A 21,996-nucleotide genomic window follows, 5' to 3' on the forward strand; every position below is an offset into this window, starting at 1 on the left:
CATAAGCTGTAGGCTCCCTCCAGCCTGGACCCTCACAAATGCCTGCCATGCAGTGAGCGCTCAATGGGAGAAAAAATGAACAGCATCTCCCTCACAAAACCCCCTTTGCACCCTGTTAGTGGACGGGGCAGAGCCAATTTCTTAATTTCTTTCTTTTTTTTTGAGACGGAGTTTCACTCGTTACCCAGGCTGGAGTGCAATGGCGTGATCTTGGCTCACCGCAACCTCCGCCTCCTGGGTTCAGGCAATTCTCCTGCCTCAGCCTCCTGAGTAGCTGGGATTACAGGCACGTGCCACCATGCCCAGCTAATTTTTAGTATTTTTAGTAGAGACGGGGTTTCACCATGTTGACCAGGATGGTCTCAATCTCTTGACCTTGTGATCCACCCGCCTCAGCCTCCCAAAATGCTGGGATTACAGGCGTGAGCTACCACGCCCGGCTTTTTTTTTTTTTTTTTTTAAGACAGAGTCTTGCTCTGTCGCCCAGGCTGGAGTGCAGTGGTGGAATCTCAGCTCACTGCAACCTTCGCCTCCCGGGTTCAAGTGATTCTCTCCCCTCAGCCTCCCAAGTAACTGGGATTACAGGCGTATGCCACGCCTGGCTAATTTTTGTATTTTTAGTAGAGAGGGTTTCACCATGGTGGCCAGGCTGGTCTCAAACTCCTGATCTCAAATGATCCACCTGCCTCAGCCTTCCAAAGTTCTGGGATTCCAGGCGTGAGCCACCATGCCCAGCAATCTTAATTTTTTTCACTTGAGACTCTCAAGAACATTTCCAGGACTGTGGTGACTATACTGAAATGCTAGCCACTGCCAAATCGAGTGTCTAAGACTGATCCAATGTAGGAATTGATAAAAAGGCTACAATTTCTCTATCAAGCGCTTGCCTCCCTGGAAAATACCTGTGAAGTACGTCTGAGCCGCACCCTCCGCCCCCAGCAGAGGGTGCCACATGCTCCCTCATTCAGGTTTGAGGGCAAGCAGGCAAGACCCCTGGCCGCAGGGGGCAGGAGCCAGCTCATCCCACATAGCACCTGAAGCAACACACCTGCAGACACCTCCCCTGAAAGGAGGAAATGGAACATCAACAATTTCCTGGGGAAAGAGCAAACCAAAAATAAAAGCTTCATGGTCTATATTAAAACAAGAAAAACCGGCTGGGCGCAGTGGCTCACACCTACAATCTCAGCACTTTGGGAGGCCAAGGTGGCAGATCACAAGGCCAGGAATTCAAGACCAGCCTGGCCAAGTCTACTAAAAACACGAAAATCAGCTGGGCGTGGTAGCGGGTACCTGTAGTCCCAGCTACTCGGGAGGTGGAGGTGGGAGAATGGCTCGAACCTGGAAAGCAGAGGTTGCAGTGAGCCGAGACTGCACCACTGCACTCCAGCCTGGGCGAAAGAGCGAAACTCCGTCTCAAAAAAAATAAAATTAAAACAAAAAACAAAAAACTGAAGAAAAACCCAAGGTGGTGGCATCTAAATTAAGATTTAGGAGCTGGGGGCAGTGGCTCACACCTGTAATCCCAGCACTTTGGGAGGCTGAGGCGGGTGGATCACGAGGTCAAGAGATCGAGACCATTCTGGCCAACATGCTGAAACCCTGTCTCTAACTAAAAATACAAAAAATTAGCTGGGCATGGTGGCGCGTGCCTGTAATCCCAGCTACTCAGGAGGCTGGGGCAGAAGAATTGCCTGAACCCGGGAGGCAGAGGTTGCGGTGAGCCGAGATTGTGCCATTGCACTCCAGCCTGGGTAACAAGAGCAAAACTTTCTCTCAAAAAAAAAAAAAAGATTTAGGAACTGCATTAAACAAAAATCAGGAGAGAAAAGAGAAACCCAAAGACCCAAAGTCTCTCTGTCATGAAGACACAATGACGGCATGACTGACAAGTGTCATCATGACCCTGTGCTGCAACGCCGGAGGCCAGGGGACACCAGGGAAAGGTGCGGTGCCACATGCTTGACCTTGCTTGGCCAAGGGGAGCCTCAGGTGGTCAGATGCTCCTGGACTTGCCAAAGCATCTTTTCCTGCAGCGCCCAGGATGCTACTGGCTAGTGAGAAGCAGGGTTGGGTTTCATCTGGCCTCCAAGGAAGGGCTGAAGGAATGGGGGTGTGGGGGGGAGGGGGCAAGTCGAATTAAATGCCCTGCAGCAGTCCCAGGCACTGCAGTCAGGCTGAGAAGTCAATTCCCACAACCTCCAGAACCCTGGGGTCTGGTCCTGGTCACAGAGCTATGGTGTAGATGGCTGTGCTATCTTGCAAAGGAACAAGATATCCAGGCTTCTGGTTTTCACCAGAGCTACAGCAACATACGTGCGCAGGATGCAACAGAGTAAACCAGCGAGTGGGACTCCCACGCCGGCCCCGCCTCTCGCTTTCTTCAGTTATTTATTTATTTTTTTTTTAATTCTTTTTTTTTTTTTATTGCATTTTAGGTTTTGGGGTACATGTGATGAACATGCAAGATTGTTGCACAGGTACACACTCGGCAGTGTGGTTTGCTGCCTTCCATCCCCTCACCTGTATCTGTCATTTCTCCCCATGCTATCTCTTCCCACCTCCCCACCCTCTTCAGTTATTTACTGCCCTTCCCTGGGCTTCTGTGCCTTCAGTGTCCAGTGGGCCACTCAGCTGAAGAGCAGCTTTGAGAAATGATGCAGTACGGGCACCAGGACGGGCAGCAAGGCGCCATTAGCACCTGGCCTTACATTACTGCAGACCACAAGGCAATTCCCTGGAACACCAGCCGCCGTGTGGACGTGGCCCCCCGGGCTTGGGCCTGAAGGCTGGGCATTTTCCAAACGAGGCGCTGCTGCTACCTGCAGCACTTCTAACTCAGGGGGCCCACAGGCGTTGCTGATCGTAAGCTGTTTTCATGGAACCAGGTGATCTCCAACGTGCCTGTTTTAAGGTGCCAAGAAGTGCCAGCATGCAAATATGTGTTCATGGGGCAAAGCAATGCTGAAAAGCACTTTGGGAATCTTTCCAGATGAAATCAAGAAGCCATAAAAGTTGGCTGTGTGCCGGCCGCCCTTCTCCCGGATGGGCTGGTCCCCTTCATGTAAGACATTAGTTTTCCAAAGGTAACAGGGGACAAAAAGTTCCTTCTTAAGGATCCCTCTGCTCGCCCCTGCTCCAGACTGTTCTGTCAAACCAGTTCCTGCAACACTTTGGCAGCTTGCAAAGAGACGTGGACTCTTCTGCAATGTTTGACATTTTGACACCTGACATTTCACAAACGTCTAGGACATTCTGACACCATCTCACAGAGGCGGTCTCTTCATTTTAACAAAAACAAGTGACATGAGAAGGAAGATAGAAAAGGTGGCAATGTTCATTTGAGGATGCTACTCCTATTTTCCCAATTCATCTTAATGGAATTAGTGAGTCATTTCACAACGCTGCCTTTAAAAAACTAAGATCAGGGTTCAAATCCAGCTCCATCACTGCCGTGGCTGTGTGGCCTCAGGCAAGTCGCTTGGCCTTTCTGAAACTGCATTCGTAAATGAAGGAAATACCTACCAGGCAGGTGATCAGCTGGTCAACAGAACCACAGTGGACACCTAGCACTTAAGTACTCAATGAACTTTGAGACACCATTCTCATACCTTGCTGTTTAGGCACTTCTTTTCGACCAATCAAGTCCCAGTTGGTTGCCCCAAAAATCAAAAGCTGCCCTTTGCACTTTGACCCTTCAAGTTTCTGCAGAGACAGAGAAAGGAAAAAGAATTAGCGTGTAAGTCTGCACCAATCCTCCCAGGGCTGCTCAATGACAGCACGAAATGAAGAAAATAATTCACCTTTACCCCTTCTGTCACCTGTGACCTCCACACAAACAGAGGCTCCCCACCTTCCTTCCCTCCCTCACAGCAAGTGGCAATGCAGGCAACCCCAAACCTGCCCACGGCTGCTCACTTGCTAAGCCCAGGCTCGTTTTTATCCTTTGACTTCTCTTTAAAATGGCTTTTGCAAAACACTAAAAAAAATAAGCCCAATGACATGCCTCCTCCCCTTTGCAAACTGACGTCTAGAGGTATTTGCAGGAAGCCTGCCGACACTCAGGGGCATGAAATCCGGCTCATCGCAGGGCCAAGTGTACATTTCACATGGCAAGCAGAGTCTGGGACCTCAAACCTTAGAAGCCCTATGTCACTTCTGCCGCCCACTATGCCGAGAGCCTTTCTGTGGGGACTCAGGAAGAAAAAGAGTAGAGAATGGGGTTCGATGTTTCCACTGGAGGGAAGAAGACTGGAGAGAACAAAGCTTTGGTGGGTATGTGTGGTCTGACGCAGGTCTGAGGCCTTTGATGGCGCCCTCACACCACTGTCCACTAGCCAGGGGGCCAAATGGTGAGTGAAACAGGACCTCCCAGGGGCCGGGCTTCTCCAGGGACAGGCTGTCACAGCAGCCAGCATGCTCTAATGTTTATCCTCAGTCTCTCAACACGGAAAGCCATCAGGGCCACCAACTCTCATACTGTCAATGAAAATCTGTGTCATTTAAAAAGGCCACTGTCCAATTCTGGTGGCACTCATAATATTCTCAGCATTTTGCTTCCTTAAATGTCAAAATATACTTTTTAAAGTAGATTGTTAGTCGAAGACTCCATTCGGAACACCCCACTCAGTCCGCACTGGCAAGGGAAGCATTCATGACTCTCACTTTCTGCTCTTAAACTTCATTATTCCTGGACGTGAAAAGGAAAGGGGTTTCCTTCTGTTTACAGAATTGCTCTTGGAAGACTTCAGGAAAAAAAGGCTGGCCAGCCATGATGGCGCACGAATGTAATCCCAGCACTTGGGAAGGCCGAGGTGGGTGGATCACTTGAGCTCAGGAGCTAGAGACCAGTCTGGGCAACATGGCAAAACCCCATATCTACAGAAAATGCAAAAATGAGCCTATGGTCCCAAGATCCTACTTGGGAGGCTGAGGTGGGAGGATCGCTTGAACCGAGGAGATGGATACTGCAGTGAGCCGGGATCACACCACTGCACTCAAGATCACACTGCCTGGGTGGATGACAAAGTCAGGCCCTGTCTCAAAAAAAAAAAATTTTAAGAAAAAGAAAAAAGGCTTAATCATTCTCACCTCTACAGTGTGATCGTCCCGCCTGTATGTTTTGGCAGTACTGCTCACACATTTCTAAGACTACACATCTTCCCGATAGATGAATTCCAGTTCACAGGAACCTTTACATGCCCCAAACCTAATGTGCTAGGCATCCCCCAAGATACAGGCTCTGTCACACTTGTCCGCTCCACCCACGTTATGTGGCAGGAGGAAAATTGCCCATCTACAGGAATACATCCTGCAGTCATCTTGAAAAGGGGAAGTGAGGCCAGGCGCAGTGGCTCACGCTATCACCCCAGCACTTTGGGAGGCTGAAGTGCATGGATCACCTGAGGTCAGGAGATCGAGACTAGTCTGGCCAACATGGTGAAACCCCATCTCTACTAAATATACAAAAATTAGCTGGGCGTGGTGGCAGGTGCCTGTAACCCCAGCTACTCGGGAGGCTGAGGCAGAACACTCGCCGGGAGACAGAGGCTGCAGTCAGCTGAGATCGCACCACTGCACTCCAGCCTGGGCAACAAGAGCCAAACTCAGTCTCGAAAAAAGGGGAAGGGGGAGGGGAAGTGAAACAACACAGAAATGGAGAATGACTTCAACACATGTAAATTATTTAGAAAATGACCTTAATCAGAGGGTAGCCCAGCCCCTGCAGCACCCACAGACTCAGGTTACTTGAATTGGAGCCTACTTTCCCCTGGTTATCATCCCTTCTTTGTTTAACTGGCAGGCCTGGCTGGAATATTCTATAGGTCTACAGTCAATGGCTTCTGTCAAAGTCCCTGGGGAAGGAGAGGACCCTGGGTCCTCTGCTCAAGGCACTGACTTGTGTGCTCCCATTTCTCAAGTCGGCATGGAGGGGGCAGTAGAGACCCAGGAAGGGCGCTAAGGCACTGGAGACCAAGCTCCCAGGCCAGAGAGCAAGCCTAGAAAAGAGCCCCGAAACGCCAGCAACTGGGGACCAGGCAGGCAGAGGTTCACAGCACCTGTGCTCAGCATTCACCGATGAAGTCACACCACCCGACACTGAGACACAACCATTGCAGCAAACACGTCACAGTAGTGAGACCACACCAGAACCTCAGCTCCATCAGGCCAGAGGGCATGGTTCAGACAGCCAGAACTTACCACAGTGGCCTTGGTCTTGGCCTTGGGGAGGAGGTTTCCGGGGTTGCCTGGACCTTTGGTCAAGGGCTCATGAACACTGGCCCATCAAGCTAGCTGAGCATTTATACACAAACCCAACCATGCCAATAAAAATATATTTGTGGGCCAGGAGTGCCGGCTTACACCTGTAATCCCAACATTTTAGGAGGCTGAAGTCAGCGGATCACCTGAGGTCAGGGGTTCAAGACCAACCATGGCCAACCTTTTAACATATGTCCAATTTCTATTAAAAATACAAAATTAGCTGGGCATGGTGCCCATGCCTGTAATCCCAGCTACTTGGGAGGCTGAGGCAGGAGAATCGCTTGAACCCAAGAAGTGGAGGTTGCAGTGAGCTGAGATGGTGCCACTGCACTCTGGTCTGGGCAACAAAAGAGAAGAAACTCCGTCTCAAACAAACAAACAAAAAATGTGTGTGTGTGTGTACATGTGAAAAACTCTGGTAAACTGAGTCTACTCCAGAGACAGTGGTCGGATTCCTATTACAGTTTTTATGTCATGGACCCTATTTCCGCACACATTAGATGGAGGTTAGTGTACTTCAATGTTACTATTTACACAATCGTTTGCTATAAGCTGCTTTCTTTTATTTCTCTATAACTTCTTTCTTTAGCCTTATATGGAATAAACATTTAAATCGAGTAATAGAGAACTGCTAGGCTCCTTCTAATTTAAGGGGTGCTTCTCTTCATCAGAGATCAGAAACAGCCGATTATGTGGGAGACTCCTGTGCCTGTGGGCTCTGCCCAGGGGGTGTGTGGGTGTCTGAAGTTCCGTGCCCTCACCGGCTGAATCCAGCCTTCCCTGATGGGCCTCCAGATTTATTTTTTGGATAAACTCCGTGTCTGCAACACTGCTTGTGCATAAAAGCCACGCAGCAGACAGCCTGGCAAATTCTCTCCAACAAGATAAACGATTTTCATGTCATTTCACCCAGCTGCCTCCAGCAACCTGTCACATAACCTGGGCAGAGACCTACGTCCACAGCCAGAAAAAGCACTGAGCTTCTCCAATCAACAAAATGGGATTTCTAGTCTAAAGCGATTTTTGAATTATGATCCAAATGTAAGGGGCAGGTTTACGGGGCCCAGAGTCAACCTTTTAACATACGTCCATCTACAGCACCTCTGCTCCGGGGAAGGAAAGACCCCTGGGAACAATGCTGGCATCGGCCAATCACCTAAGGGCCAGCAGCTGAGACAGACTTCCAGCTCAGCTTTCAGTTTTATTCATTTAGTCCTTTCAGAGTCAACACACCTGTCTTGGGGTCCACGCAACCTTGGCAACCCAAGACTGGAAAAACTACAGACCTGGGCAGCTTGCAACCCTCACCTGTCTTCCAGGATTTGGCCAAGGCTGCTGCCTTTACTTGCTTTACGAGGTTATGAGGTTCACAAAGAATTAGGACTGAAGTCATCCTAGTGTAACACTGTGCCATAAATATCTGGAGTTTCTGGCAAGCAAACTTCCCAAATCCTTGGAATCTCCAAAGCAATGATGTCTTTTTGTATGCTAACAACTGACACTGGCAGCCCCCAGGCAGCTTCGGGATGGGGCAGTGGGAGACTTGGGACTTTCGGCCCCACCCCACAACCTCGGGGAAGAGAGGGGCTGAAGGTTAAATTGATGATCAATGGCTTAATCCACCATGCCTACTTAATGAAGCCGCCATTAAAACCTGTAAGGACTGGTCAGAGGGCTTTAGCAGAGCTGAACATGTTCCAGGTGGGTGGTCTGCACAGGGCATGGAAGCATGGCACCCCTCCCCCCACATCTAGCCTTACAGGTCTGTGTCCATAGCCTTTGTAACATCCTTTACAATAAACTGGTGTTTCCCTGAGTTCTATAAGCCATTTCAATAAATAAGTCGACACCAAAAGGGGGTCATGGGAGCCCCAACTTGAGGCTGCTTAGTCAGAAGCAACTGGGGCCTGGACTTACCACTGGTGTCTGGGGTGGGGGGACAGTCTTGAGGACTGAGCCTCCAAGCTGTGGAATAGGATATTATCTCCAAGTAGATAGTATAAGAAATTAACTGGAGAACACCCAGCCAGTGTGTGCCGCAGAACTGATGGCTTGCCTGATGGTAAGGGGAGACCTCCCTTTACGTCTGGTCACAGAAGTTGTGTGCTGGGAGGCCAGGCATGGTAGTTCACGCCTGTAATCCCAGCACTTTGGGAGGCCAAGGCAGGCGGGTCACGAGGTCAGGAGTTCAAGACCAGCCTGGCCAACATGGTGAAACCCCATCTCTACTAAAAATACAAAAATTAGCCAGGCGTGGTACCGTGCACCTGTCATCCCAGCTACTTGGAAGGCTGAGGCAGGAGAATTGCTCGAACCCGGAAGGCAGAGGTTGCAGTGAGCTGAGATTGTGCCACTGCACTCCGGCCTGGGTGACAGAGCAACACTGTCTCTGGTGGGGGATAGGAGGGGAGAAGTAGTCTTGTGTTGGTTGAGTGTGGTGTGAGAGCAGAGGAAAAAAGAATTTGAGTGTTTTCTTAACACCTAGGCAATGACAATGCTCTTCTGCCGTAAGAATGTTCTATAAGATGCACATCTTTCACTCAGGGAAATTTGGATATCTTCTATCAGCCTGACACCTGCAGCTTTGGGGTCACTGAAGGCAGCATGGTTTTTTTGGTTGCTGTTTTTTTTAAGAGACGGAGTTTCTTAACGCTGGAGTGCAGTGGCTATTCTCAGGCACCATCCCGCTACTGATCAGCACAGGAGTTTTGACCTGCTCCGTTTCCGACCTGGGCTGGTTTACCCCTCCTTAGGCAACCTGGTGGTCCCCTGCTCCTGGGAAGTCACCGTACTGATGCTGGACTTAGTGCAGACACCCAATCGGCACAGCGCACTACATCCCAGAACTCCTGGGCTCAAGTGATCCTCCCACCTCAGCCTCCCAAGTAGCTGGGATTACAGGCACGCGCCACCGTGCCTGGCAGCAACATAGTTCACACATCCTTCTAGCAAGCCTGAGCAGGGGCAAGGTGTGCAAAACGTTCAGAAAAAAGGTTCTTTCTGCAACAAGGACTGTCATCTGGCTGTGATAGCACATAGGGTCCCTAGGACTGCTCAACAGAGAGAGAGAGAGATCAGAAACCTGGGGCCAGGGAGACCGGGCAGGAGACCAACCCAGGACGACGGGCAGAGGGCCGCCCTAGGCCTGTGGAAAGGCAATGGCGCTACATGGACCCAGCCCTGACCATGGACCAAACTCAGTAGACGCTAACAAAACTTAAATATGGGGCACTTTGGGAGGCCGAGGTGGGTAAGTCACCTAAAGTCAGAAGTTCGAGACCAGCCTGGCCAAAATTGCGAAACCCTGTCTCTACTAAAAATACAAAAAATTGCAGTGGGCACCTGCAATCCCAGCTACTCAGAGGCTGAAGGAGAAATGCTTGAACCCAAAAGACAGAGGTTGCAGTGAGCCGAGATGGTGCCATTGCACTCAAGCCTGGGCAAAAGAGCAAAACTCCGTCTCAAAAAAAACAAAAGCAAAACTTAAATGTAGGGTGTGCACTTTCCATGAGGCACAAAATGGCATCATTTGCTGAACCCTCAGTCTCCCAGATGCTCTGATCCTAGGATGGCACTGGCACTGACAGCCCAAAAGATGGGCACCACAGGCCCTCTTGGTTTTTAAGTGAATAGAGGAAGGAAAATGTAGCTTTTAGAGTTCTGCTTATACACATAACATGATGACTTATTTATGTGTATAAACAGGAACTTAAAAAGCTACAATAGACTACTGTCTACTTACATTGAGACTAACAAACATGGCAGGGTACAGTGGCTCCCATTTTGGGAGGCTGAGGCAGGTGGATCACCTGAAGTGAGGAGTTCGAGACCAGCCTCACTAACATGATGAAACCCTACTAGAAATACAAGATAATTAGCTGGGTGTGGTGCGTGTGCTGTAATCCCAGCTACTTAGGAGGCTGAGGCAGCAGAATTGCTAGAACACAGGAGGTGGAGGTTGCAGTGAGGTGAAATTGTACCACTGCACTCAAACCTGGGCAACAGAAGCAAAACTCCATCTCAGAAAAAAAAACAAAAACTAACAAATGTGCAGCCTGAAGCAGGGCTCACATCTGTCATCCTAGCACTTTGGGAGGAGGTTGAAGCAGGCAGATCACTTGCGGCCAGGAGTTCGAGACCAGCCTGGCCCATATGGCAAAACCCAGTCTCTACAAAACGTACAAAAATTATTCGGGTTGTGTTGGCACACACTTGTAATCCCAGCTACTCGAGAGGCTGATCAGCACACAAAAATCACTTGAACCTAGGGAGGTGGAGGTTGCAGTGAGCTGAGATCGTACCACTGCACTCCAGCCTGGGCAATCAATCAGACAGAGACTCTGCCTCAAAAAAAAAAAAAAAGACTAGCAAATGTGCCATTTGCACTGACAAACCAGCTTCAAGCAGCGCAGTTGGAGCCAGAGGTGGGCCAGGGAGAGCCAGTGTCGCCCCCACACTCACTGTCACTACCTTCTGGGGTCAATCTCAGTATGGGGTAAGAATCCTTTACTCTACTGACAAAACTCATCGCTCCAACAGTCTGGAGCTGTTCAGCTGACAACTGGAGACCTGGATATCCAAACAATCTTGCTTCTGGAAACTCACTCAAAATAGAATACAGGCGAGGCGGAAGCTCACCTGGCCTTTCTTTTTAGTTTTGTCCTAACATACTGTGGAGGGCAGATGTCTGGAGTCTGGCACAGCAGATTAGATGTCAAAGGAAAACAGTTCCTGTGTTCCAGTTTCTCCATACTTCGGCCATTGTCCTGTCTGGCCTGATCCAAGACCCCAGGCAAGACCTTTTGACAGCTTTTGACAGGCTCTCCTCCACTGCCTAACAGGTTAACCCTTTCATCCAGTGGGCACTTTTACAAAGCATGCTCCCAAGTGCGATCTGCAGGGACATTAAGGGATGGATACAGCATTTGGAGATCCAGTTCCATCCATGATTTTGGACAAGGCCCTCCAACTCTGTGCCCGTTTCCCTGGCTATAAAGCAAACGCAGAAAAGGTGTTATCAGACACTGCCTGCGCTTCTCTGGAGGAAAGCACTCTGCTGTTAACCCTTCAACACCCTTAGGAGATGGGCACTTATGGAAGGGAAAAAAAACCTCTGAGTGTCAGGTTCTAAACCCCAAGTGGAAGTTCTTGCTCTCTGGGGGTTATCTGAGAATCTGGTGAAGGCTGAGACCCTCTTCTGAAAAACATGTCCCACACCACACCAAACTTGGAAAAAGTTCTGGGGGGGGGGAGGGGGAGGGATGATGTGGCGGCAGATGCCAGGCTCAGATCTCTGGCTCTGCAGGCTTTTACGGGAACGTTGAGTCAGCCACGACCTTAATTAAGATTTCAGCCAACAGTAGTCGTCTGCGCAAGACCCTAGGAGATGCTTCTGCACTGGGGGGCTACCATAGAGCCCATCCCGAGCAACCTGCAGCTTTGGACCACCGGCGGCCAACAGCCCGAGCACCGCTCAGCCGGGGGGCTTCCCCGACCTCCGGGGAGGGCTCTGCGGAGCATGCGCCCTCGCACCCCGCCCCGGCGCCCGCGGCCCGCCGCCCGCCGCCCCCCGCCGCCCCCGCCTTCCCGGCGCGCGAGTCGGCGCAGGGCCACACGGGGCATGCGCGGCGGCCGTCAGGCCCCGCCCCCCCCGGACGCCGGAGCCGAGGCGGCGGGAACCTCAAAGCCCCGGCGCAAACGGCCGCTCCCCGCAGAGCCCGGCGGGCCCCCTCCCCGCGACGCCCGGGCGCGCCGGCGGCCACGGACGTGTGGCGCCGCTGGCCGCTTCCTCCTCCCGACCGGGCGAACTTACCGAGGTCCCCTTTCCTGGGGCGGGGGGGAGGGGCGCAGAGCGAGCCTCGGAGGCGGGGCCATGACCCCCTCGCGCGGGCTCCGGCCGCCCCTCCCCCGCCGCGGGCCCGGGCGCGCTCCCCAACCGCCAACCGCCCGCGAGGCGCCCGGGGTCGGATAGGCCGCGGCCCGCGCGCCCCGGCCCGAGCCCTTTTGTTGCGCGGAGGCGGAGGCAATGATTCAGCCCGCGGCCTGCACCGGCCCGGCCGCCGGGAGGGAGCGCGACGCAAGGCTGCCCCCGGCCGGAACGCGCGCCGTGCCGCGTCGCTGCCCCCGCCGGCCCCGGCCCCGGCTCCGCGCCCACCCGCCCGCCTTGCCCCGCACTCACGACGCGCTCCTTGGTGTGCTCGGGCTCGGTGATGACCACGGCCGCGCCGCCCGCCTTGCCTGCCGCCGCCGGCCGCGCCGCGCGCTTGCCCCCGCCGGGGGCCCCGTCGAGCTCCAGGCCGTCTTCGTCGCCGCTGCTGCCGCCGCCGCTGCTGCTACTGCAGCGCTCCGGCCGCTCGCGCTTCCTGCCCGCCGGGCCGCCGCGCTTCCTGGGCCCGGCGCGAGCCGTGCCGTTGCCTGAGCTCGGCTCCTCCCAGGCCGCCGCCGCCGCCTTCTTCCTGGGCATGGTCGCGGCTGGAGGGAGACACGGGGCAGCGGCGCACAATGGACGGGTTATAAACTGCGCGGGGGGAGGGGAGCGGAGACGAGCCACCCGGCCTCCACTTCCTCCCCTGCCCTCCCCAAAGTGGCGGCCGCGGGGTGGGCGGAGAGGGGGCGAGTTGGGAGAGGAAATCGCGCCCCTCCCTGGCCCCGGCGCGGCTCCTACGGGGAATCCCGCAGGGCAGCCGGGAGCCCCAGAGGCAATCCGCTGGAGGGAGAATGGAGACCCTCGGCCTATCCTCAAGTTGGGTTTGCCCACAAAGCATCGCAGTTGCAACCTGGCCCCCCAAAAGTAAAAGGAAAGTAAAAGGAGCCTCCAATCCCCTAGATTTTTCATTCAAGGTGGCTTTGGGACACTTCCAAGATGCCCCCTTGGCACCTCGGTGGTAAGGAGCTCCCTGTCCCCGGCCACCCCACCTGCTGCTTTTGTCTCCGCGGCCTCCCCCAAAACCGACCCCTTGCTTTTAATGCAACGCTCTCCCCTACCCCGCGACAGCCCGGGAACCCCGTTCGGCCCCAGCTCGGGGGTTCCGACCTCTGGCTCAGTCCCTCCGGTGGACTGACCGTGGCGAGGGGGGAAAGAGCCCGAAGAAAGCCGGACCCCAGCCCCAAACACCTGCTCGCACAAGCACGAAAAATAAAAACTTCAATGGTGCCCAACTCCCTCCCAGCCCCCTTGTCGGCCGTGCGGCCCGGCCGGTCTCCGATCCGGCTGCAAAGTGCCCAGCTCCGCCGCCAGCGTCCCTGCGCTTTCCCCTGTCTGCCTTTTTTTTTTTTTTTTTTTTTTTTTATTGATTTTGAACAATGGGATCTCTGTCTGTCTCCGATTAAACCACGTGGATCCGCCTTCCTTCCTCTTTTTATTCCTTCAATCCCCCAGCCCCCCTCCCCCAGGTTTTTATTTTTCACCTTTTCTCTTAAAAAAAGAGGGGGGGGAGGGAATAAAACTTTCCTAGACCCCACAAACTGATCACTGTCGATTTTCAGCCCCTACCTGGTTGGAGTGATGAGAAACCGGAGAGAAAAAAGGAACAGAAGCAACTAAAAAACGGATCGGAGGGCTTTTTTTTTTCCGGCCCAGACGAGGGCTCCAGCCCACTCACCAGATACACTTAAAATGTAAATACGAGCTTCCAGAACAAATGCTACAACACAAAACAGAAACACATGTGCGGCCGCGCGGCAAGCGAGCGCGCGGCGGGGCGGGAGGCGCGGGGCCCGGGGCGCGCGCGCCCCCTGCAGGCCGGCGGACCCGGCGCCGGCGCTCCCGCCCTGCTCGGCCCGGCCCACCCGAGCCTGCGCCCCGCGCCGCGCGCCCCGCCGCCGGGCTCCGCTCCGCCGGGCTGCGCCTTTCCCTGGCCCGCGAGCGCGCCTCGGGCCTTCCACGCAGTGCGGCCTGCGCGTCGGGGACTTCTTTGCGGCTTAGGAGGATGTTGGATTGTTTTTCCTGGGCACGTCTAGACAGGTCACCTGAGGACACTCGCTGGAAAATAGTTACTTCGCTCACGCAGCAGCCAACAAGGGACGTGCCCTAATTGAGCGATTGGAATGAAAGATGAATACAATTTGAATAATTTTTTCCTGTGCAGGGAGAAGCTTAAGTTTTATTTGCCTATGGATGTGTCCAGTATGTAGCAAAGTACTGTGACACGGAAGAATCACATAAAGGTTTGCTGTATTCGTGAATTAATTCGTAATTAATTTGAGGGCTGTGGAGGCACTGGAAGCTGGTTTTGTTGGGAACTTTTCATTTTTTGACAAACATTTACTGAGCCCCCAGGACCTGCAAGACCCACAGTGGCTGCGGAGCCAGGGAACGAGGTTTCCACCCTAGTGGAACGAACGCACAGTCTAACGGAAAGACCGATCATTAAACAAGTAATTACAAGAGTGATAAGCTTTACAAAGTGACACCTGTGTAGGAACATTAGGGCGAGGGGATTTATCCTATTACAGGGTCAGGGAAGGCATTTAGGTGGAAAGTTATGCCGAACAATTTAAAGGATGAATAAGACCGGATGAAAGGGGGCAGGAAAACGTATTCCAGGCCAGGTGGGGTGAACGGGACGCTCCAAATCCCGAGATCTTGAGGGACACCTCCTGGGAGGGAAGCTGTCAGGTCGGGCTGGGATGAGAAGAGCTAAGAGGCTGAGGAGGTAGGCAGGGGTGGGGGGCCTGCATAGACCCTGGTGAACTACAGTGAGGCTTGATCTCATTCACGTGTCCTGGCAGGGGTGGAAAAAGGCTTGCTTGCTTCCTACTGGTCTCCCCCCTCCTCCTCTCCACCCCACTTCCATTACGATCTCACGATCTCACCATCACTGGCTCTCTTCTCAAAGCTTTTCTCCCGCTTCTTTTTTCCTTCGGCGTACTGCACAAGGAAGTGCCTTCTTTAGACAACTTCCTGAAGATGGATCAAGTTCTAGGATTTTTGTGGTTCATTCATTCATTGTTAGTGCAAGATACAATGGGAAAGGATTGGGAAGCATCAAGTGTCCTTTAAAGGAAGACAGGGAAACCAAGAGGCCCAAATCTAAGGTATTTGATTAAAGTCAAAAGTCTGTGTCAAGGGAGCCGAGAGCGCTTACGTAAAAAAACTTTGAAAATGAGAAATCAACTGGTACATTTTAGAGATTTTCAGAAAGGTCAAGATGGAATAGAAGCACCCTTTGAAAGTCTCTTCTTAATAGACCTGCATTTAAAAAGATTTGAGAGATTAAACTTTGATGCTTTGATATAAAGCATAAGTAGAACCCACCAGAAAAGAATTTCGCCTAAATATGCCATCAAGTCCCCTTCAGGAAATGGCATGCTGATGCTTGTCAGCCGAGGCGGGTGGCTGGGTGTTTATCTTCTCAACACCCTGTGTGGCCAATTAGGAACAGCACTGACAGTACCTTTAGATTTCAGCCAGCAAGTCTTTTCCTTTTTTCTCCTGCCCCATTATAATGCTTTTTGCCAGCTTAAAAGACACATGCGTCAGGCACCCTGATGCAATGAGACGCTAATATCATATTGCATCATCTGATCCTAGGTGTGGTGCTCCTGAAACTGGTTTTTCTTGAGGTTATGCTGCAGTAGAAAAGCACTTTGGGAATAACACCCTGGAACTGGCCCTACTCGTCAGATGACAAAAGTAATTTTTACAACTCCATGCCTCAATTCCACACCACTATTCTCCCAGGGAAAGCCCGCGTGACTCTCCCAGCTGTAATGGGTGTGCAACAGACATTCATCAGTTTGGCTTGTCGTGCTGCTACTTATGTAACGAATGTTACAGAGCGAGGTGCACCTACAGGCAAGCTGAAAACGACACTTCCTCCTTCAAACCGTGCATGGAATTTCACCTCACTTTAATTGAGCAACTTCTCCAGGGACAGGATGGTTTGGTGCAAAAGCTGGAGAGGGGAAGGGAAAGAAGGTGGCTGAGATCTCTCTGACACTTTGGGGCACAGGTGTCTGGCACTGTGCTGAGCATTTGACACCCAGAATTTTGGAAATGTGGTCTCAAGTGCCAGCCTGCCATCGCTCTTTGACCTCGTCTTCAGCAAAATCATATTCTAAGTTAGATTCAGCCACACTTAAGCTCTCTTCCAGAGGTAAAGTGTAATTCCTTTCTATTGGAGACGGAGTTTCGCTCTTGTTACCCAGGCTGGAGTGCAATGGCGCAATCTCGGCTCACCGCAACCTCCGCCTCCTGGGTTCAGGCAATTCTCCTGCCTCAGCCTCCTGAGTAGCTGGGATTACAGGCATGTGCCACCATGCCCAGCTAATTTTTTGTATTTTTAGTAGAGACGGGGTTTCACCATATTGACCAGGATGGTCTCGATCTCTTGACCTCGTGATCCACCCGCCTCGGCCTCCCAAAGTGCTGGGATTACAGGCTTGAGCCACCGCGCCCGGCCTTTTTTTTTTTTTTTTTTTTTTTGAGACGGAGTTTCACTCTTGTTACCCAGGTTGGAGTGCAATGGCGCGATCTCGGCTCACCGCAACCTCCGCCTCCTGGGTTCAGGCAATTCTCCTGACTCAGCCTCCTGAGTAGCTGGGATTACAGGCACGCACCACCATGCCCAGCTAGTTTTTTGTATTTTTAGTAGAGACGGGGTTTCACCACGTTGACCAGGATGGTCTCGATCTCTTGACCTTGTGATCCACCTGCCTCGGCCTCCCAAAGTGCTGGGATTACAGGCTTGAGCCACCGCGCCCGGCTTTTTTTTTTTTTTTTTGAGATAGAATCTTGTTCTGTCACCCAGGCTGAAGGCTGATGGCATGATGCCAGCTCACTGCAGCCTCTACCTTCCTTGCTCAAGCGATCCTCTCGCTTCTGCCTCCCAAATAGCTGGGACCACAGGCAGGCACAACTATACCTGGCTAAATTTGTTTGTTTGTTTGTTTTGAGATGGAATCTGCTCTTTCACCCAGTCTGGAGTGCAGTGGCACGATCTCGGCTCACTGCAACCTCTGCCTTCTGGGTTGAAGCAATTCTTCTGCCTCAGCCTCCCGAGTAGCCAGGATTACAGGTGCCTGTCACCACGCCCAGCTTATTTTTTGTATTTTTAGTAGAGACGGGCTTTCACTGTGTTAGGCAGGATGGTCTTGATCTCCTGACCTCATGATCCTCCCACCTCGGCCTCCCAAAGTGTTAGGATTACAGGCGTGAGCCAATGTGCCCTGCCTTTTTTTTATGTTTTGTAGAGACAAGGTCTCTCTCTATTGCCCAGGCTGGTCTTGAGTGGTCTTCCCACCTCAGTTTCCCAAAGTTATGGGATCATAGGAGTGAGCCACTGTGCCCAGCCTCAAAAGTTTAATTCTATTCAACTTGGCTACAGAAAGCTACACCTCTGGTTGAAAGATTAATCTTCTGATCCAGTGTCTATAAAAATGAAACCGGTGATCCTGGGAGTGATGCTGCTCAGAAATGGAAACTTGCTTCTTTTTTTTTTTTAGAACAGGGTCTCACTCTGTCACCCAGGCTGGACTGTAGTGGCGCCATCACAGCGCACTACAGCCTCGACCTACCGGGCTCAAACGATTCTCCTTCTTTGGCCACCCTAGTAGCTGGGGCTGCAGACATGCTCTGCCACGCCCAGCTAATTGTTCAAATTTTGCTGTAGAGACAAGGTCTCACCGTGTTCCCCAGGCTGGTCTCAAACTCCTGGCCTCAAGAAATCCTTTTGCCTTGACCTCCCAAAGTGCTAGGATTATAGGCGTGTGCCGCTGTGCCTGGCTTTTTTTTAACTCTTTTTAATGTGGCTACCACAAAATTTGATATTATATATTAATTTTTTTTTTTTGAGATGGAGTTTTGCTCTTGTTGCCCAGGCTGGAGTGCAGTGGCGCAATCTTGGCTCACCACAACCTCTGGGTTCAAGCTATTCTTCCGCCTCAGCCTTTTGAGTAGCTGGGATTACAGGTATGTACCACTACACCTGGCTAATTTTGTGTTTTTTAGTAGAGACAGGGTTTCTCCATGTTGGTCAGGCTGGTCTCAAACTCCGGACCTCAGGTGATCTGCCTTGGCTTCCCAAAGTGCTGGGATTACAGGCATGAGCCACCGCGCCTGGCCACCTATTACATTTTTTGTGGCTCATATTTTATTCCTATTGGACATCACTGCCTTTGAAAGCATAGCTGGAAAACCAGTAATTTGCTCCTGACCCAACTCTTCCTGCATCTGTTCTCTAGTTTCTCCTATGTGTAAAACGGCTCGATAGAGTTTGGGCTAAATTTCTCTTGAGGTTAATTCTGGGTTTCATATACCCTGATTCTGAGGACAGTAGTCAGTGGGGGATCTGGTCATAGTGTTTAGAGAGTTGTTTTCTGGGAGATGAAGCTCTGGTCGTCCTATTTCTGCCAGTGAGTCATGATCTTTTCAAACCCAAAGAGGCTTTAAATATTATAGTTGGACCTTTAGGTCCCCAGTCTGCCAGCCCTGCCTGGGCTTGGTATGTGGTTTCTTCATCTCTGTTTTTCTAGCAAGCACCCAGGGCAGCCTGGCATGTAGTAAGCTGTGAATATATGTTTGTTCATGTAAATAATATGCAGGGGAAGAACTGAATCCTGGAGAGATGCTGAGACCTCCTGAGGCCATACAACTGGCAGATAGGAGAGAATACAGACATCTGCATCAGGAGCAGCATTGGCAGAAACACGGAATCTGGCCAGGAGTGGTGGTGCACGCCTGTAATCCCAGCAATTTGGGAAGCTGAGGCTGGACAACTGCTTGAGCCCAGGAGTTCAAGGCCAGCCTGGACAACACAGTGAGACCCCATCTCTACAAAAATTAGAAAAAATTAGCCAGGTATGGTGGCACAAGCCTGTAGTCCCAGCTACTGTGGAAGCTGAGGTGAGAGAATCGCCTGAGCCCAGGAGGTCCAGGCTGCTGTGAGCCATGATCATGCCACTGCACTCCAGCTTGGGTGACGGAGTGAGACCCTGTCTCAAAAAAAAAAAAAAAAAAAAAAGAGGCGCAGGTACGGCGGTTCACGCCTGTAATCCCAGCACTTTGGGAGGCTGAGATGGGTGGATCACTTGAGGTCAGGAGTTTGAGACCAGCCTGACCAACATGAAGAAACTCCATCTCTACTAAAAATACAAAATTAGTTGGGTGTGGTGGCGCGTGCCTGTAATCCCAGCTACTCAGGAGGCTGAGGCAGGAGAATCACTTGAACCCAGGAGGTATAGGTTGCGGTTAGCCAAGATTACCCCATTGCACTCCAGCCTGGAAAACAAGAGCAAAACTCCATCTCAAAAAAAAAAAAAAAAAAAGAGAGAGAGAGAGAAACATTGAATCTTAGGTTTGGCCCCAGACCTACTGAATCAAAATGTGCTTTTTTTTTGAGATGCAGTTTCACTCTTGTTGCCCAGACTGGATGGAGTGCAACGGCACGATTTGGGCTCATTGCAACCTCCACCTCCTGGTTCAAGCCATTCTCCTGCTTCAGCCTCAAGAATAGCTGGGATTACAGGCTCCCACCATCACGCCCAGCTAATTTTTTGTATTTTTAGTAGAGATGGGTTTTTGCCATGTTGGTCAGGCTAGTCTCGAACTCCTGACTTAAGGTGATCCACCTGCCTTAGCCTCCCAAAGTGCTGGGATTACAGGCATGAGCTACCACGCCCGGCCCAGAATGAACATTTTTAACAGGTGATTTTTTATGCAACTTAAAGTATGAGAAGTGCTACCGAAATCATACCACTTTTCCATGCCCTGTGGAAGCCATTCATAAGGCGGCTTCTCACACTTTAAGAGGCATCTAGTCCAGGACAAGGAGATCCAGGTTGCAGGGTGCCAAGACTCGCCAAGCTGGCTGATATGGTTAGGCTTTGTGTCTCCACCCAAATCTCATTTTTTTGTTTGTTCCATTCAAGAATTTTCTTCCTAGATCTTTTTTCTTTTTCTTTTTTTTTTTTTTTAGCTGACCAGCCTACCAGGTCTTTTATGCAGTTCAACATACACAGTGACACCAAGGTAAGACAAATGAAGTTCCAGTTTGGGTGCCTTCATCTCCCTCCCCTGGATCCTGATCCAGTTACTGTCAAAGCCAGAAAGAACTGGGGTAGGGTGCTTGATACAGGGAAAGCTGTTGTGCTTCACCCGGCAGATGGGAAAGGGGGAAGGTTTCACTTCTTCACAATTTGAATGACATCCTCGTCCTCCAACGTATGGTCTTTACCCACTTTCTGAGGATTGTGTTTCACAGAGAGACCCCACACCAGAGCATATTTAAATTCTTTGATAAGATTTTTGTGAATCTTCATGCAGAAATCCTCCACTGTGGTCCTGGAGTAAGGAAGCACCACTGGGGATGTGTAATCTGGTAACTGGCCTTTGGGTTTGGTATAAATTCTCACTAGTTTCAGATAGTCCCACATCTTTTCCAGTAGGTCATCAAAATTCCAACGGTGATGGGCAGAGATGCGTACACAGTGAGGCACCTTATAGACGATATCCAATTCCTCAATGGAGATTTGGTCAATCTTATTTAACACATAGATACAGGGGATATAAACTCTGTTTCCTTCCACCACATCAATGAGGTCATCAGCTGTAGCATCACTACATAGAGTCACATCAGCATTATGAATCTTGTATTCAGCCAGAATGCTTTTCACAGTTTCAGCATCCAGCTCACTCTGGGGGCAGGTGGCTGTGAGAGTAATGCCTCCCTTGTCCTTCTTCTTAAAGCCAATGTTGGGGGGTTTGCTGTTCAAGCGAATGCCAAAGCCTTCCAGTTCATTTTCACTTATCTTCTTATGTCCCAAGGGTTTCAGGACATCCCAAACAATCAGGATCAAGTTACAGGTTCGGGCCACTGCAATGACTTGATGACCTCTACCTTTCCCATCCTTGGCACCTTCAATGATACCTGGGAGATCCAGGAGCTGGATCTTGGCACCTTTGTATCTGATGACACCAGGCACGGTGGTCAGAGTAGTGAATTCTATAGGCTGCTACCTCAGAATACACCCCTGCCAGGTTACTAAGCAGTGTTGACTTCCCCACAGATGGAAAACCAACAAATCCAATTCGAGCATCACCTGTCTTGGTCACATCAAAACCTTCTCCCGGACCTCCACCACCACCACCCTTTGGAGTAATGAGTTCTCGACGAAGCTTAGCAAGACGAGCCTTAAGCAGCCCTAGGTGGTGTGCTGTGGCCTTGTTCTTTTGAGTCCGAGCCATCTCAGCTTCTATCTCCGCTATCTTAGCTAAGGTGCTGCTCATCCTGGCAAGTCCCCTGTGGCCTCCACGCTGACTGTCTCTCTTCACACACCCGCGGGCAAACTGCAACCGGCTTTTTTTTTTTTTTTTTGAGATCGAGTCTCACTCTTCACCCAGACTGGAGTGCAGTGTCTCCATCTCGGCTCACTGCAATCTCGACCGCTTGGGTTCTAGTGATCCTTCTGCCTCAGCCACCGGAGGAGCTGAGATTACAGGTGCCTGATACCATAACAGCTAATTTTTATATTTTTTAGTAGATACAGGATTTCACCATGTTGGCCAGGCTGGTCTCGAACTCCTGGCCGCAAGTGATCCACCTGCCTTAGCCTCCCAAAGTGCTAGGATTACATGAGCCATCTTGTCCAGCCCAAATCTCATTTTGAATTGTAATCTGCAGGTGCTGAGGGATGGACCTGGTGGGAGGTGATTGGGTCATAAGGGCAGTTTCCCCCATGCTGCAGGTTCTCACAAGATTTCGTGGTTTTATCAGTGTTTGATAGTTCCTTCTT

The 21,996-nt window shown here is 51.2% G+C and overlaps 1 protein-coding gene and 1 pseudogene across 1 annotated transcript in view; both read right to left on the bottom strand.

The window, feature by feature from the left end:
* RCC2 (regulator of chromosome condensation 2) overlaps positions 1-13,946 on the bottom strand; it is a 32,818-nt gene extending 18,872 nt beyond the window's left edge. Inside the window, exons 1-3 of the mRNA XM_039473762.2 lie at positions 13,757-13,946; positions 12,443-12,735; positions 3,612-3,705 (exon numbers count right to left, since the gene is read on the bottom strand). Of these exons, the coding sequence (XP_039329696.1) occupies positions 3,612-3,705; positions 12,443-12,727 (379 nt within the window). The 5' untranslated portion in view covers positions 12,728-12,735; positions 13,757-13,946. The remainder of the gene's footprint in view (positions 1-3,611; positions 3,706-12,442; positions 12,736-13,756) is intronic.
* Positions 13,947-20,150: 6,204 nt separating this feature from the next.
* Positions 20,151-21,514, bottom strand: LOC104652485 (developmentally-regulated GTP-binding protein 1 pseudogene; annotated as a pseudogene).
* Positions 21,515-21,996: the final 482 nt, after the last annotated feature.

This window comes from Saimiri boliviensis, chromosome 11 (assembly GCF_048565385.1).
Source record: "Saimiri boliviensis isolate mSaiBol1 chromosome 11, mSaiBol1.pri, whole genome shotgun sequence".
NCBI classification, from domain to species: Eukaryota; Metazoa; Chordata; class Mammalia; order Primates; family Cebidae; genus Saimiri; species Saimiri boliviensis.